Source organism: Triturus cristatus, chromosome 3_1 (assembly GCF_964204655.1).
Source record: "Triturus cristatus chromosome 3_1, aTriCri1.1, whole genome shotgun sequence".
Classification (NCBI taxonomy): domain Eukaryota; kingdom Metazoa; phylum Chordata; class Amphibia; order Caudata; family Salamandridae; genus Triturus; species Triturus cristatus.
This window is the reverse complement of record NC_140583.1, coordinates 26194876-26212877: the sequence shown is the minus strand read 5'-3', so window position 1 is coordinate 26212877 and position 18002 is coordinate 26194876. Positions and strand designations below refer to the sequence as shown.

Sequence of the window (18002 nt, the reverse complement as noted above, 5' to 3'; positions counted from 1 at the left end):
ACAGCTAGGTATGTGTGCTCTTTCAAAGGCCTAGTCAGCAGGGCTCAAGGTCCCCTGCACCTCACTTGCACTCACACGCCAGGGTCCTTCTAAGCAGGAAGCGCCCCATACTCACTCGGGCCGGCAGATCACCAGGTCTCCCTTGTTGGTGCCATAGGCCAAGCCCAGTCCTGGCTCTGGAAGCCAACGGGCAGAGTTGATGCTGACGTGTCTCCTCTGGTCAGTGGGCATCGGATAAAGGACGTTGAAGACTCTCTGCCATGGGAGAAACAGAAAAAATATCACTGGGTGATTCACGACTAACAAAGCGTGCCTGAACAGAAGGCGCCTTAAGTAGTCAACCCCCCACTCCACACAACTCTAGTGTGTGAAGTGTCTTCTTCCCTCTGGAGAGAGAGACCCCCAGAGGCGACAGCCTTCGGCACTGCTTGAAAGCTTAGATTTGTCATTTCTTAAACTGCAGATATCTCTGGATTCAACCAAGTTTAAAAGTGTTAAACATACTTAAAACAATAACAGATAAAAACATGTATATAAAAGAGACAGTGCATCACTAATACTGACAAGTAAGCCCATTCCAGCAATAAAGATCATATGCTCATCACACGTGACCAAAGGAAGGTCAAACATTAAATAAACAAGGAGCACAAAGAAGACTTTTGGCTGAGATAAAGAAGGAACTTACCTTCAGTAAACCTCACCACAGATCGCCAGTACCAAAGCACAGTCACCTCCATGGAGCAGCGTCTGCCGAGTGGACTCAGACCAGGAAGTGCTGCAGGACTGAGCAGGCAAAGACAGGGACCCTACCTGCAGGGTCGGGGATCACCATAGTAATGCCCAGTTAACGTATGGACAGATGCACATATCCAGATCCGCAGCACATCTAGTTCATGCCATGGAGGCAGCTTTTCCTCTGGTGCAATGAGTCCAAAGGCACCTGGAGGCTCATTTGTGGCTAAAGTGGAACAGTTTTATGTGGATGTTGTGCCATTGCAACAACGCCCCCTTCCGGACTGCCTTCGCATTCACATTGGTGAACCCAAAACACTGTTTACGTCTACAGTACACCTTCGTTCTAACAATGCAAAACTAAGGACAGACCATGGGTTAGACAGGAATGGTCTCTCCTCTATAGATGGAGACAGTGGAGAAACAAAGGAATGGAGCACGATGGACTGCCTCACGTGGAAAAGAGATGCCACTTTTGGAAGAAAAGATGCACAGGACCAAAAGACCAGCTTGGCAAGGAGAAATGTAGTTTATGGAGTCTGGAATGAGAAGTCCTGCATCTCACTAACAAGACAAGAAGACGTGATGGCAAAGAGGATCACCATCTTCAAGGTCAAGAGCCAGAGAGCACAGTAGTGGAAAGCCTCAATGAAGCAGAAATCAGAAAGGTTAGGACCAAACTAAAGTACCACCGCAGCATACTGACAGGAGCAAGGGGTGCACGAGGGACTCCTTTCATCATAACAGCTGAACGACTGCCGACCATGCAAGAGAAGGGAAGCAGCCTTCACGCTGCCCAGAGTTACTGGAGCAAAGACAGTACAAACAAACAAACAAACACCAACCTACATCCCTTCATTCCTAGCCAACAAATGTAGTCCACTGGCCTAAATTGATATGCTCGTTGGATTAAGGGGCAGTGAAGCCAGACGACAAACCCCACTACCGACAGAAGGTTGAAGCCGCTCAGATGCCCCCGCTTAATCTCCATGGATGAAGATGTAGATTGTGGAGTCTCGAATGAGATCTCTGTTCTGCTACTGGGACATCAGATCCTTCAGAAGAGGAGGTGGGAGTCAGCCTCCGAATGAGATCTGTCCTGCTGCTGGGACAGCAGATCCTTCAGAAGAGGAGGTGAGAGTCAGCCTCCGAATAAGATCTCTGTCCTGATGCTAGGAGAGCAGATCCTTCAGAAAAGGAGGTAGGAGTCAGCCTCCGAATGAGATCTCTGTCCTGCTGCTGGGAGAGCAGATCCTTCAGAAGAGGAGGTGGGAGTCAGCCTCCGAATGAGATCTCTGTCCTGTTGCTGGGAGAGCAGATCCTTCAGAAGAGGAGGTGGGAGTCAGCCTCTGAATGAGATCTCTGTCCTGCTCCTAGGAGAGCAGATCCTTCAGAAGAGGAGGTGGGTGTCAGCCTCCGAATGAGATCTCTGTCCTGCTGCTGGGACAGCAGATCCTTCAGAAGAGGAGGTGGGAGTCAATCAATCAGGATTGATAAAGCGCGGCAAATGACCCGTGAGTGTCTCAAGGCGCTGGAGGTGCTAGCTGCTTCGCAGTGTTCTGTTCACTGGCACAGCCAGGTCTGGCGGGCATATTTTCTAGGTCAGGAGATCTGTGTACCAACCCCCCTCCCCCCGGACCAATGCAGGGCTATCAGAATTTGACATGCCTGGCCGTCAACCGCACGGGTGGCCCAGAGGCAGCGTTGTGTACAGCAGGCCGAAGCTCCATTGAAGTTGGAACATGTCACTTGATGACTGCACCCACAGCACCCGAGAGGGGAACGCTGCATGTTGAGCATTGTTGCAGATGGTACTTTTAATTATCTTGCATATGCTTGTTGTTTGTGTGCGCGTTTTATTGTAGATGGGTCAGTGGATGAATGCAAGAATGAGTCAGTGGGTGGATGGATGACTACAAGGATGGGTGTCACAGGCACTCTCACTCTCAGTAGGTCCTACAGGCGCTGGCAATAGTTCAGCTGATATTTATAAGTAGTGTGCACCCATTGGCTCTTTCAGTGTGGTACGTGATGCTACTTTCCCTACAAGTGTTTTCTTTTCAGGGATGGGCGTGAAGGATGCTGCTGCAGAAAACATTTGCAGGATCAAAAAGCAAGTTCTCATTGAAGTTGCTAACATGGTAACCTGGCCCTACGACTGTATGTAGTCTTATTAATTTTTGTTCTAACCCAGTGACCCAATCAGTCAAACCCTAGGCGCAGCCTACTGTGTGATGGCCTCACTGCAGCTCCAGAGTCCCGACACAGTAGGGTTTTGGGAGTAAATCATACTAGGGGGTGGGCGGCATTAGGGGGGATGGAAAAGGGTCTTCCAGGTTCCTCTTCCAGGGAATCGCCCCTGATTTCTAAACTGAGACGGTTCGATGAGCTTCAGCTGATGCATTCACAGTCCGCATCAGGGATGAGTTCTCACCTTCTCGGGGTAGTGTCTCCATAGAGTCAGTCCCATCAGCCATTCCTTGGTAACCAGGGACGGGTTGGAGGGTGCTTCACTTCTGTGCAGATCTCTCTAGTTCCGGGTGCAGCTCCTCCACCGGGGTGCATCTTGCCTTGAGAATGCTCGCACACATCCCACTAACTTGAGACCCAGATACTGCTGCTGTAGGGCTGGGCTGCTGCGCAGTCACTAAGGCCATTACAATACAGTAAACAGAGGCTTTGCTTGCCTGAGGATTACTGCACTACACATGGTCCCCATACCACCACACCCTCCACTGACTGCAGCTCCCCTGGGGCCAGCGCCTTCCGCAGGACGACCCTCAGCTCGATTCATTTACTCTACCACCACATATCTTATTGTGTCAAAGCATCCAGACGTTCACGCCTGTTAGGTTGAGGTTTCCTGAAATCTGTGCTGCACCACATTGTCCTCATTGAGGCCTGTTCGTTCATGTCATGGGAATGCTGGCCCCTGGCACCAGGCTGTGATCACGTTATTAACCATAACAGTAATTTCTGCCAACTCAATGTTCCATTGTTCCCTTTCCACTTCTAAATACGAAGCCCCCTGGACTTGTCACCACTTGAGGATCGAACAACTGTGCTTCAGCAGTGAATCACCGGACGGCTCGCTGCTGGGGTTAGCGTCATGTTGTGCTTCAGCAGTGAATCGCCCCACAGCTCGCTGCTGGGGTTAGCATCATGTTGTGCTTCAGCAGTGAATCGCCCACGGCTCAATGCTGGGGTTAGTGTCATGTTGTGCTTCAGCAGTGAATCGCCCCACGGCTCGATGCTGGGGTTAGCGTCATGTTGTGCTTCAGCAGTGAATCGCCCCACAGCTCGCTCCTGGGGTTAGCGTCATGTTGTGCTTCAGCTTTGAATCGCCCCACGGCTTGCTGCTGGGGTTAGCGTCAAGTTGTGCTTCAGCAGTGAATCGCCCCACGGCTCGCTGCTGGGGTTAGCGTCTTGTTGTGCTTCCGCAGTGAATCGCCCCACGGCTCGGTGCTATAGACCAGCACCTGGAGAGCCCAAGCTTCTGAGACAACATCCTACCCAGGAGAGCTTTGTAGCGCAGCTTCCACTTGCACAGCTAGTGACAAGTCTTTTCGTTCCAGTCGACCAGATCAGAATCAAAAAGAATTGATGCAATGCAATAGACTATCGGGCAGCCTGGCGCTGCACCCATTGAATGCTGTCTTTGGGCACTCTACAGCCACACCCTCGATGGCCTGCACAGCCCGAGGTCCTGCGTAGTGTCCAAGACGAAAAGTACTCCGTTCAATAGATTCTTCTTTCAATCAATCAATCAATCAATCAATCAATCAATCACTTATAAAGCGCGCTACATACCCGTAGGGTCTCAAGGCGCTGGGCTCTGGTCAGCAGTTTCATTATTAGAGGTCACTCCTGGATGCACGTCCAGCCATGACTTCTTTCTACGCCCTTGGATGGGCCCAGACCTTTTGGTGAGATGGTTGATGCGGCCTTAAATCACTTAAGAAATAGCAGAACTGCCGCTCTCTCACTAGGATTATTCTTCCACCGCCAATTCTACCAGCAGTTAGTGAACGCAGAGGTTACGCTAAAGGTCTTACCTACAACCTGCCGCACCCCTCTTAGTCCATTCAGCTGCCAACATAGACTTTGTGGGCAAGAGGTGAAGGTGCTGCCAAAGGGCTGCGACACAGGAGTCTCTGCAGAGTCTGTCTCCTCTTCCCAGGGCCATGTTCACTAATCCCCTTGGATTACCCATGAGTGGGCATCCAAGTCCAGTGGTGGCTCGAATCCAAGACTGCCTACCTTACTTGCACGCAATCACTTCGGACCAATGGTTACTACAGATTGAGCAAATTAGTTATCTTGTTGCCTTTATGGATAACTCTACCCACATTCCCCCACTTTTCTCAGGAGTCATTCGATCACGCCAGTATGTGCCGGAACTGCAGGGCACATGCTTGCGTGTGCCGGAACTGCAGGGCACATGCTTGCATGTGCCGGAACTGCAGGGCACATGCTTGCCCGAACTGCAGGGCACATGCTTGCATGTGCCGGAATCTGCAGGGCACATGCTTGCGTGTGCCAGAACTGCAGGATACATGCTAGCGTTTGCCGGAACTGCAGGATACATGCTTGCGTGTGCCGGAACTGCAGGGCACATGCTTGCGTTTTCCGGAACTGCAGGGCACATGCTTGCCGGGACTGCAAGGCACATGCTTGCATGTGCCGGAATCTACAGGGCACATGCTTGCGTGTGCCGGAACTGCAGGATACATGCTTGCGTTTGCCGGAACTGCAGGATACATGCTTGCGTGTGCCGTAAACTGCAGGGCACATGCTTGCATGTGCCGTAAACTGCAGGGCACATGCTTTCATGTGCCAGAACTGCAGGGCACATGCTTCCATGTGCCGGAACTGCAGGACACATGCTTGCATGTGTCGGAAACTGCAGGGCACATGCTTGTGTGTGCAGGAACTGCCGGATACATGCTTGCATGTGCCAGAAACTGCAGGGCACATGCTTGCGTGTGCCGGGACTGCAGGATACATGCTTGAGTGTGCCGGGAACTGCAGGGCACATGCTTGCGCATGCTGGAACTGCAGGACACATGCTTGCATGTGCCGGAAACTGCAGGGCACATGCTTGCGTGTGCCGGAACTGCAGGGCACATGCTTACGTGTGCCGGAACTGCAGGGCACATGCTTACGTGTGCTGGAAACTGCAGGGCACATGCTTGCCGGATCTGCAGGGCACATGCTTGTATGTGCCGGAAACTGCAGGGCACATGCTTGCATGTGCCGGAAAAAGCAGGATACATGCTTGCATGTGCCGGAACTGCAGGATACATGCTTGCATGTGCCACTCCTGCAGTTCCTCAGAGAACACCTTTGTTTTGGAGATCAACCAGATCACATTAACTTCACTGTACTACCTTATGGTCTTATATCGGCACCTCTGGTCTTCATAATGGTACTGGTAGAAGTATGATCTATTTTCGTAGGTCAGGGATAAGCATATTTCTGTACCTCGATGACTGGCAGTTGACTAATGACTAGTCTTGGACCACCTGCCAAACACAATGTTTCTGTCTCCCCGGGGGTTTCCCATTCGAGCCAATCTCATCTTAAGCCTGGTCAGGGACTGTCCTGCATTGAGGCTATGTCTGACACGCTCTACTTGAAGGGCTTTCAGCCTTTGCTGTGAACCGGGACTTTTAGGCTATGATTCCGACATTTCAGGTAACAGTTACTTTCGGTTCTGTCATCATGCATCTTTTGGTGCCTTATACTCATTGGCACATGCAGGCCCTTCAATGGAACCTGCATTTATAGTGGGTAATGGGTGAAGTGGCCTTTTGTACAGGATCCATGTGTGTCCAACATGCGACTCAGGAACTTCCTAGGTAGATGGCAGATGCTAATCTGATGTGCAGCAGGCCCATTCTGCTTATCCCCTTCAAAGGTCAAAATAGTGTCAAATGCATTATCTCTTAGATAGAGTAGTCGCCTGGACAAGGTGGAGATCAAATGCCTTTGGTCTGTGATGGAGTAGCGCCATCATGGCCATCTTCTGGCCATGTATGCCATCTGACTCGCTTTCGATGCCTTTCACCAAGACCAAGGTGATAAGGTACTCACAGACAACAGTCACCATGAGGTATGAACAGAAGCATTGTCGACTGAGCCACATGCTCTCTGGAAATCCACCTTTAGAACCAGGGGACGCATAGGATGCAGTGGGGTCAAGGGGCCCCACACACTTTCTAGACGTTCTACCTTTCGAACCAGTGGCCGCATTGGATGCAGTGGCCAGTGGCAGCATGTGATGCAGTAGGGTAGAGGGGAGCCACACACACTCTAGAAGTCCACCGTCACAACCAGTGGCCACATGGGATGCAGTGAGGTCGAGGGGAGCCTACACTCTGTGGAAGCCCACCTTTAGAATCAGTGATCACATAGGATGCAGTGGGGTCAAGGGGAGCCACACACTCCCTGGAAGTCACCTTTAGAACCAGTGGCCGAATGGAATGCAGAGGGGTCGAGGGGAGGCACACACTGTCTGGAAGTTGTACCAGTAGAACTAGTGGCCGCAAAGGATGCAGTGGGGTCGAGGGGAGCTGACACTGTGGAAGTTCTACCTTTAGAACCAGTTGCCGGATGGGATGCAGTGGGGTTGAGGGAAGCCACACACTCTCTGGAATTTCTACCTTTAGAAACAGTGGACGCATGGGATGCAGTGGGGTCAAGGGGAGCCCACACTTGTTGGAAGCCCCCCTTTAGAATCAGTGATTGCATAGGATTAGTGGGGTCGAGGAGAGCCACAAACTCTCTGGAAGTCTACCTTCACAACCTGTGGCCGCATGGGATGCAGTGGGGTTGAGGGGAGCCACACTTTCTGGAATTTGTACCTTTAGAACCAGTGGTCGCAAGGGATGCGGTGGGGTCAAGGGGAGACACACTCGAAGGAAGTCCACCTTTAGAACCAGTGGTCGCCTGGTATGCAGTAGGGTTGAGGGAAGGCACACACTCCCTGGAAGTCTACCTTCACAACCAGTGTCCGTATGGGATGCAGTGGGGTCAAGGCGAGCCCCACACACACTGGAAGTCCACCTGTAGAACCAGTGGTCGCATGGGATGCAGTGGGGTCAATGGGAGCCATATAATCTCTGGAAGTTGTACCTTTAGAACCAGTGGTCGCATGGGATGCAGTGAGGTCGAGGGGAGGCACACACTTGCTGGAAGTCCACATTCACAACCAGTTGGGATAAAGTGGGGTCGAGGGGAGCTATACAATCTCCTGAAGTCTACCTTCAGAACCAGTGGTCGCATGGGATGCAGTGAAGTTGAGGGGAGGCACACACTTCCTGGAAGTCCACATTCACAACCAGTTGGGATAAAGTGGGGTCAAGGGGAGCTATACAATCTCCTGAAGTCTACCTTCAGAACCAGTGGTCGCATGGGATGCAGTGAAGTTGAGGGGAGGCACACACTTCCTGAACCAGTGTCCGTATGGGATGCAGTGGGGTCGAGGCGAGCCCCACACACACTGGAAGTCCACCTGTAGAACCAGTGGTTGCATGGGATGCAGTGGGGTCGATGGGAGCCACACACTCTCTGGAAATTGTACCTTTAGAACCAGTGGTTGCATGGGATGCAGGGAGGTCGAGAGAGGCACACACTTCCTGGAAGTCCACACTCACAACCAGTTGGGATAAAGTGGGGTCGAGGGGAGCTATACAATCTCCTGAAGTCTACCTTCAGAACCAGTGGTCGCATGGGATGCAGTGGGGTCGAGGGGAGCTACACACACTCTGGAAGTCTACCTTTAGAACTAGTGGCCGTATGGGATGCAGTGGGGTCGAGGGGACACACACACTGTCTGGAAGTTCACCTTTAGAACCAGTGGTCGCATGGGATGCAGCAAGGTCGAGGGGAGCCACACTTTCTGGAATTTGTACCTTTAGAACCAATGGTCGCATGAGATGCAGTGGGTTTGAGGGAAGCCACACTCTGCAAGTCCACCTTCACAACCAGTGGCTGCATGGGACGCAGTGGGCTACACATGAACTGTGCTCACTGTAGCACGATCCAGGGCTTAATATGGCACTCAAAGAAAAAAATGAATGTAAATAAAGTTGATGTATACAGAGAAAAGATGGAAAACAAGGACTGATACAGAGGCCGTGGCACTGAAGAGCATTGATCAGGCAGATGGACACGTGATCAGGAACTCACAGGACAGATGAGCCAATGACTGATATGGGCTGACCCACTGCCCCATTGTGTACACTGTAAACGGTGCAAATAGAATTTGAAAGACACTCGAAGAGGCCAATAGCTGAAGGGGAGGAGTGCAAACCCCTCTATGAATGTACATGCATGGATGTAGTTTTTAGGGACGTTTAGGGACAAGCGCCTGGATGACCCATACAGTGGCCAGGTCAGATTGAAAAAGATGCCAATACGCGCACAGCTAAATATTATGCATAAAGGTACATATATGTGCATGACTACACTTGGGGAGAAACACAGAACCCCTCCTAAGAGGTCCGGTAAGGATCCTCGCAATGCATTGTTTTAGCCATGGGTTTGTCATAAGAGGGTTTTAAACTCCAAAACCCTCGCCTAGTACTGCAAACCTGTGAGTTCCCCGTCACTAACACCCACCCGGAACCTTCAACACAGTGTAAGGACAGTGCCCCTGGTAGGCGTCTTGGCTCTACACATACTCTTCACACTAGATACGACAAGCCTACTACTGCTGTGGCATTTCAGAAGAAGCAGAGAAGGCCCCTGACACAGGACAGCATTAGACCCAGAGGATGCGGTGCGCGAACCTAACACCCTCTTCGCAAAAAGCCAGGCCTCCTGCCTTGGTCCTACCTTTTCAGAAGGAACAGATCTGACATCAGACCCCTCTCTACCGACACTCACCAGCTCATTATAACCGAATCAGCCCTCCGGTACTGAGCTCCCGCATCCCTCAGGCATGCAGCTACACAAGTGGTGACAGAGCACTCCCGAGAGCGCCTGACGAGGCACACTGAGAAGTTGGCCTGATATATGCTGTCCACTAGTTACAGTGGGCACCTTGTATCAGTCCAAACAACCCCTTATGGTGATAGGTTAAAGACAACCTTTATTGAAAGCTATCCTAGTGGTAGCTATGGAGAGCAGCCTTCAGGCTAAGTCTTGAAGGAATGTAAAGCAGCTTGTTTTACCAGTCTATAATCTCTTGAATGACCAAATGAAAGGACAACCACACCAGGTATATATTTAAAATATATGTATTTAAGATAAAACACACCCCTCTAGTCTCTTTATGAGGCTGGAGTTCAAAGTACTTAAGTTACAAGTCTGTATTCAAAAGTAATAGCACAAATAGACGTTTGGGCCCTAGGGGCGTACCAAACCATATACAAATAAAGTGGTATAAGAACCACGACTGAACTAGACACAAGGCCTAGAGCCTGCAGAAGTGTTTGGACCACAAGGAACCACCCAAGGTAGTGACACAGGGGACCCACGGGGGACGCGTGCAGTGTGAGAACACAGCCGTAAATCGCTGTTGACTTCTATGGGGAAAGTCGCGGTTGGAAATTAAGAGTTTAAGGACACTTAGGGGATGACTACGAGCGAACCCTTTTGGACTTAGAGGTGTCTAGGGCCAACACCCACGGGAGCACCGGAGTACTCGAGTTACCTCACCCACGGAAGCCGGGTGCATAGGTGTCAAATGGTGTCGGGTCACATCGCTGTTTTCAATGGAAGCTGCTCAGGAAGTGCTGCTGCCGTGAAGAGAAGTGGTGTCCGGAGAGATCCAAGCCCGGATCTAGGATGGAAGGAACCTGAAAGTAGAGGGGACAGAGTCTGGGTCACTTACCAGTGACCAAGGGCACGATAGTCCAATGCCCACAGATGTCGGGTGCTTCAGGTGAGTTGACGGGTGTCTTGACTCTTCATACACAAGGTCCAGGAGGAGTCTACGACGACCAGGATTCGAGCTGCCCCACAAAGTCTGTCGAGTGCTGCGGTGTTGGCGACCAGATTGGACCCAACAAGCCTTTGCAATGGCAAGTCACTTGGAAACAGAGAAAGGACGTTGGTGCAGACCAGCAATGTCTGGGGGACTCACCCAGCGAGGGTAATTCGGGGCACATCTGGAGCAACCAGGAAAGCCCAATCAGAAGAGGAGTTGCCTTCGTGGGGACCTACTAGCCAACGGGCTAGCGATCGCGAAGGAGCCTTGAGCGGTTGCACTGGAAACTGGCCCACGGGTCACTCGTGGAGTGGAGGCCAGCAATCGTCGGTGCAGGAGGTGCTCAAGGCTGGGGCTACTCGGAGCCCAAAGCACAACCTCGAGGAAGACCAGGAAGATGATGGAGCAGCAAAAGATCACGGTGTCCAGGAGTCACGGTTCCACGTCACCCACGATAGCCACGGGCCTCAGCTTTGCGGTGGACTCAGGGTAGACTCGGGGAAGTCTGGAAATCCACCTCTGGGGATGCAGAGACATCGGCGTCCGGCGGGAGCTTCAGAATTGCAGACCGGACAGTTGCTTCTTTGGTGCTTGCCAAGCAGAGGAGTCACTCCTTGACTCCAAGGGAGATTTCTTTAAACTTCTACTTAAAGTAGAACGTCGAAGGTCCAGGATATATGTTGCAGAGTTTCGTCCAAGGTAATCTAAAGTCGCAAGGACTGGGTTCCCATACTTATACAAAAGATTGGGGGTTGGACATACTCTAGGGACCCACCGATGGGAGGGTTTGGAAAGAAGGGTGGTTACACCCATTTCCTTTGTCCAGTTTCACGCCAGAGCAGGGGCAGGTAGCCCCTGCCACCGGTTTGAACTGGACTATGCACAGGGACACCAAGTGTGCCCCCAGTGCAGGACTTCAAAGCACCAGAGAGTGCTCCCGCCCAGCCACAATACACATCTGCCTGTCTGGGGAGGTGGTTACACTTCCCTGGAACAGGAAACCTATTGTCCAGGCCTCCCCTGCCGGAGTTTCGGTCAGCAGCAAGAGGCCAGACCCGTGTATGTGGCATCCATTTTGTGATGCCAGGGCTAGTCTTTACCGGGTTAGACCAGTGTGAACATGTCTCTCCCTCTAGAAGGGTGGAATGCTACCCCCGCCACCAGAACTGGCGGGGGGAGGGGTAGTATTCCAAAGCGTTTGACAACAAACACGGCATGTTTTCGTGCAGCCAGTCCAAAGTTAGCATTTACCGTGAGGTTATAATGCACTTAAGAGTATATGGTCAGGCTGCATCACAAACAGCATCAGAGGAGGTACTCCGAACGCTGCAGAGGGGCTCTGCTCATGCTGGGGCACCCTCTCACATAAAAACCAAGCACTCTGCCTTCATGATTGTTAAGGCATGCCATAGGAGTGACTTATATGTTTTAAATGTGTGTGCAATGGTAGTGATATAGGTAGCCTATACCACTGTAAGAGGTGCAGGCACCACCTTACCCAGGCTGCAGTAGCAGACCTGTGGTGCCATTTTGGTGTGCTTCCCAGGGGTGGCATAATACATGCTTCAGCCCCTGGTAGGCCTCTGAGGTACCTATGCCCTAGGTACATAGTATACCATATACTAGGGGCTTATAAGGCACTCCAGAATCCGATTAGAAATGTACCTAATGTACATGGAAACCATTTTAGAGAGGAAGCAGCTAGTCTGGGGTCCTGATTAGCAGGGCCACTGCCAGGCTAAGGTCGAAAAACAGTGAAACACCAACAAAAAGTGGGGGTACCCATGTGAAGCAGATCCTACTCCCTACACACACCTAACGCCAGGGGATATTGCGGTGCGCATTTTGAGACGTTTGCGGCAATTTCAAATAGTTACGGTAAATTAAATGACAGGTTTTACAGAGCCCTAATCCCAAGCGCTGCGGACAGGCTCAGGCTGGAATGTGAGAGACTGGACTCTGGGGTCTCTAGGAAACACTATAGGGGTGAGGGTGGGGCCTGGGCCCTTCCTCTGCACGGTTCATCTTGTCCGGAGTGCTGGTTCTGCACCTCTGAAGAGGTGTCCATAACTGAGACATTAAGGCTCCTATACTGGTCACCGGCATTGGTAAGTCAGTGCAAACGCACATAGCGCACTATAGAGAACCAGCCGTCTCTAGGAGCTTGGACTAGGATCAGATGCGGTCTAAGAAGCAGCGTTTGTCCCGCGAGCTCGCTGCTGCTGATCCCCCATTCACAGACCTCTGAGGCCCCTTAAGGTTGGCATACAGCACTGGCCCTCTCGCCTTCTTGCTGCCCAAGCCACCCCTCCCATCATCTACCTGGGTGTGACCTTTAACCCCTCAGCTCCCCTCATCCCATTGGGCCATCTAACCAGCCCCTTTTCGACTGTGCCTTCTGACTGCTGTGAAACCCCAAAGATGCCTTTTGTCCTTTGATCCAACAGAAAAACCGTGCGCAGATCTCACCTGTTCCCATGGAGACAACAGCGGAAAAGGATGCTTTTGTGGGAGGCGGGAGCGCAGGTGCCTCATTACCCAGGGGGCTGCAGCCTGGAAGCCAGGAGAAGAGCATGAAAGAAGGCATGAGCTTGGAGATCTGTTTTTATTGAAGCAGCTGAGAGCCTCCTCCTGGCCTCACCGACCACAGGCGGCAACGCTGGAGCATCAGACGTGGAGCATCCGACCCTCTGCAGGGTCCGAGAGCAGGCTGAGAGCCCTCTCCGGGCCTCACCGACCACAGCGGCAACGCTGGAGCATCAGACGTGGAGCATCCGACTTGTGAGAAGTTGGCCTGATATATGCTGTCCACTAATCATAACGGGCACCTTGTATCAGTCCAAACAACCCCTTATGGTGAATAGGTGAAAGACAACCTGTTGGACTTGGCCCTTCTGGCAAGTTCACCCCTAGAACTTTTTGCATTTATCCTAGCCTTTTTCCTATGTTGTATTAGTGGTTTTAGGCCTCTAGGCACTTTTTTACTGTGTCCCAGTGGAAAGTGCGTGCACTCTGTGTATGTTTTAGTGAGACTGACCTGCCCTCCCATAGGAATGCATGGGGGATCTGAGTGACCGTGTTAAGTCCTGATGTGAGAGGAGTGCAGGCTCGAGTTTGGTATGTGCAAACTCGTGAGATTGAATGCTGCGCGATGTTGTGTGCGGCGTTACTGTGTCAAGTGTAGAAGTGCGACTTCTAGAAGCTGGCATGTCTGTGTAATAAATGTGAAGTGACTATCTGGCTTGTAATTGGCTGGTGTGCCTGGCTCCAGGAGTCAGTATGGGTCTGCCCCGGTGGTGAATGGAGAGATCTGCATGTTGATGGCAGGGAGGAGTACACCTGGAACCTGAATAGGGCTGGGCTGTCCCTCCACAATGCTGGCTCCACCCCCTGTGGTGCATCTGATGTCCCTGGCCTGTCCTGTGAATAGGGAGAGGGGTTGAGCAAAACAAAGTGCTCAGGAACCAGTTGCATCTGGTTAGCCCCTTCCCTGCACCTTTGGAGACAAAGGATTTTGTGTATAAAAGAGGGGCTGTCATCCCATGAAAATGTTCTGCTTTGGGTCCTGACTGAGGGGGGCTTGCTGCTGGTGGGGCGGCCCAGGAGGGACCGCCATGGGGGCTGCCTCCCTGCTGGAGGGCCCTGTGTGCTGGCCCCTGGGCCCTGCATTGTCCCTTGATGCCTAAAGGACTTTTGGGACCTGTTGCTTTATTTTCTTTATCCCCAAGGACTTTGTATTTCACCCCTAGCGCTGGGTGAGAGATTGGTTTCTTTTCCTACAGAGCGCTTTGTTTTTCCCTTACAGTGCTGGGCGGCGATCCTTGTTGAGGGAATCCCGACGTAGGGATTCCCCCGCTCTGTCTGGTGTATTGCGGGTGCCCACCCCGCTTATACGTTTGGTGTTTATGGCCAGTGCCCACCCCGCATTTGGCCTGCTTCGCGGGTGCCAACCCCGCTTATGCCTCCTTTCCGTGGCGGGAGCCCACCCCGCACTTTGCCACAAGAAATTATCACCGCCGCTGGCCCGATGGCGAAAGCAAGTCCGGCGCGTCCGCCTGACTCTGGGCGGGACCTCGCCGATGCCATTTCCGCCTTCCCCCGGCCGAGAGAAGGCGACGCGGAAGTCCGGAGCCCGCAGCCTGTGGTGATGGAGGAGGAGGTGGGCGCGAGGCACAGTGTCAGTGCCTGCCCGCTCTGCCCGAGTGGAAGCGCCGCCGGACCCTTCCCAGCGAAGAGAGCGGAGTCTTTCAGCTACCCTGGTGAGTGGGACCAGGTAAAGCTACGCCTCATCCTGAAGCGAGACATTGTGTGGCGGGCTCCCATGAGTGAGGGGAGCCCCGGAGACAGAGTCCTGCCCGCAGTCCACAGAAAGGAGACTTCGTCCGCTGTACAGAGTCCCGGTAAGTGAGGGGGCTCCCTGTGTGCCTGTGTGAGGCACAAGCGCCAGCGCGCTCCATTGGGTGCATGATTTGTTTAAAGCTCCCGTGCGCCTCAAGAGGGGCTATTTGTTTTAAGGGCCCCAGTCTGGGTCCCAAGGGTCAGAAGGGCCCTTGCTTCTACATGCTGGCTATTTCTACAGCCACCCCCCCCTGTGGGGCCCCAAGGGCACAGCCGTGCCAGGGTCCACTCCCATGACTCACAGCTGCAACGTTTGGCGAGATGTCCCAAGGGCCCAGTGAGAGCCCCGGCCCGTATTTGATCTGCACAGCTGCCCAGCAAGTAGTGGGCAGCTGCACCGTTTAGGCGCACAGTTCTTTTGGGGTCTTGCGAAGTCAGGAGCGAGATGCACTCCTTGGCCCCACACTTTCCCAGCGGCCCAGCAAGTAGTGGGCAGCTGCTACGTTTAGGTTCTGGCGCAACCTGGACCCTAATGTGATTTAGGTGCTATTGTGATTTATATACTAATGCTTTGGGTGTTAGGAAATGTACCGTGTGTAGTGTGCTTTGCGCACCCTGTGTTTTATACCTCTAGATATGATTTCTGCATAGGAGGTTGTTTTACCTGTTTAGGTTTATTTTAGGGAGATTATACTTCCCTGTGTGATGTACGCCCCTTGTGTAATTATACTTAGGAGGTAGGGTCTAAAGCGTTAGACTTGTGAGAGATTGCATAATGTGTTTATGACCCTGTGATGTATACAGGCTAGGTTTTATACCTGACTATTGTGATAATGCTGAGGTCATTATTGCGCCAGTAGTTACTGGTTGTGCTCTACAGTTATAATTTGTGTTATAGTTGGTATATGTTCTGCATTTACAATTGGTGATTTGTGCTAATTCTGACAGTGGTCCATGTGGTCCTGTCTTGTGTAAATAGTCCCCTGTAAAATTCTGCCAGTTGGCACCGTGTAAATTATGTGATCATCTAATGTGTTTATGATAATACAAAGGTTATTTTTATATATAACCTTGTGTGGAGTTTCTTTTGTGGTGGGCCTAGGGTGTTGTTACTGTGTGCGCGCGCAAACGCTTTAAACATTGCCTCCGGGATAAGCCTGACTGCTCGTGCCAAGCTACCAAGGGGGTGAGCAGGGGTTATCTTTGGCGTGTAACTCCCCAGCCCTGACTTAGTGTGGAGGTCTCTGCCTGGCTTTGGCGCAAGCCTTAGCCAACCAGAGACCCCATTTCTAACACAACCTTTATTGAAAGCTATCCTAGTGGTAGCAATGGAGGGCAGCCTTCAGGCTAAGTCTTGAAGGAATGTAAAGCAGCTTGTTTTACCAGTCTATGATCTCTTGAATGACCAAATTAAAGGACAACCACACCAGGTATATATTTAAAATATATGTATTTAAGATAAAACACACCCCTCTAGTATCTTTATGAGACTGGAGTTCGAAGTACTTAAGTTACAAGTCAGTATTCAACAGTAATAGCACAAATACACGTTTGGGCCCTAGGGGCGTACCAAACCATATACCAATAAAGTGGTATAAGAACCACGACTGAACTAGACACAAGGCCTAGAGCCTGTAGAATCGCTGGGACCCCAAGGAACCACCCAAGGTAGTGACACAGGGGACCCAAGGGGGCGGTGTGCAGTGTGTGAACACAGCCGCGGGTTCCCGTTAGCTTCTATGGGCAATGTCACGGTTGGAAACCTAAAGATTAGGGACACTTTTGAACCTAGGAAGTTCTAGGACTAGCACTCACGGGAGCACCAGAGTACTCGTGTTACCTCACCCAGGGAAGCAGAGTGCATAGGTGTCTTTTGGTGTCAGGTCGCGTCGTCGATTTCAATGGAAGCTGGCGAAGAAGTGCTGCTGCCGTGAAGAAGAGAAGTATCCGAAGCAATCCAAGCCTGGATCTAGGATGGAAGTAACCTGAAAGCAGAGGGGACAGAGTCTGGGTCACTTACCAGTGACCAAGGGCATGATAGACCAATGCCCACAGATGTCGGGTGCTTCAGTTGAGTTGACGGGTGTCTTGACTCTTCAACCACGAGGTCCAGGAGGCGCCGATGACTACCAGGAGCTGGATTCGAGCTGTCCCACGAAGTCTGTCAAGTGCTGTGGTGTCGGCGACCAGATTGGACCCTACAAGCCTTAGCAACGGCAAGTCACTTGGAATCAGAGAAGGGACTTTGGTTCAGACCAGCAAGGTCTGGGGAACTCACCCAGCGAGGGTAATGCTGGGCAAGTCTGGAGCAACCGGGAAAGCCCAATCAGAAGAGGAGTTGCCTTCGTGGGGACCTACTAGCCAACGGGCTAGCGATCGTGAAGGAGCCTCGAGTGGTCGCACTGGAAACTGTCCCACGGGTCACTCGTGGAGTGGAAGCCAGAAATCTTTGGTGCAGGAGATGCTCAAGGCTGGGGCTACTCAGAGCCCAAAGCACAACTTCGAGGAAGACCAGGAAGATTATGTTGCTGCAAAAGTTCACGTGTCCAGGGGTCACGGTTCCACATCACCCACGATAGCCACGGGCCTCAGCTTTGCTGTGGACTTAGGGTAGCCTCGCGGAGAATGGAAATCCACCTCTGGTGATGCAAAGACTTCGGCGTCCGGCGGGAGCTTCAGCGATGCAGACCAGTCAGTTGCTTCTTTGGTGCCTGCCAAGCAGGGCAGTCACTCCTTGATCCCAAGGGAGATTTCTTCAGTCTTCTAAGCAAAGTAGAACGTCGAAAGTCCAGGATATACATTGCAGAGTGTCGTCCAGGGTAATCTAAAGTCGCAAGGACTGGGTCCCATACTTATACAAAGTTTAGGGGTTGGACATACTCTAGGGACCCACCTATGGGAGGGTTTGGAAAGAGGGGTGGTTACACCCATTTCCTTAGTCCCGTTTAGCGCCAGAGCAGGGGCAGGTAGCCCCTGCAAACGGTTTGAACTGGAC

At 51.9% G+C, this 18002-nt stretch overlaps 1 protein-coding gene across 2 annotated transcripts in view; it reads right to left on the bottom strand.

Moving 5' to 3' along the window:
* Positions 1-18002, bottom strand: part of AMBRA1 (autophagy and beclin 1 regulator 1) — a 764496-nt gene that overhangs the window by 131196 nt on the left and 615298 nt on the right. For both annotated transcript variants that reach the window (XM_085646678.1, XM_085646680.1), the window contains one exon: positions 116-255. In XM_085646678.1, coding sequence (XP_085502804.1) covers positions 116-255 — 140 coding nt within the window. The remainder of the gene's footprint in view (positions 1-115; positions 256-18002) is intronic.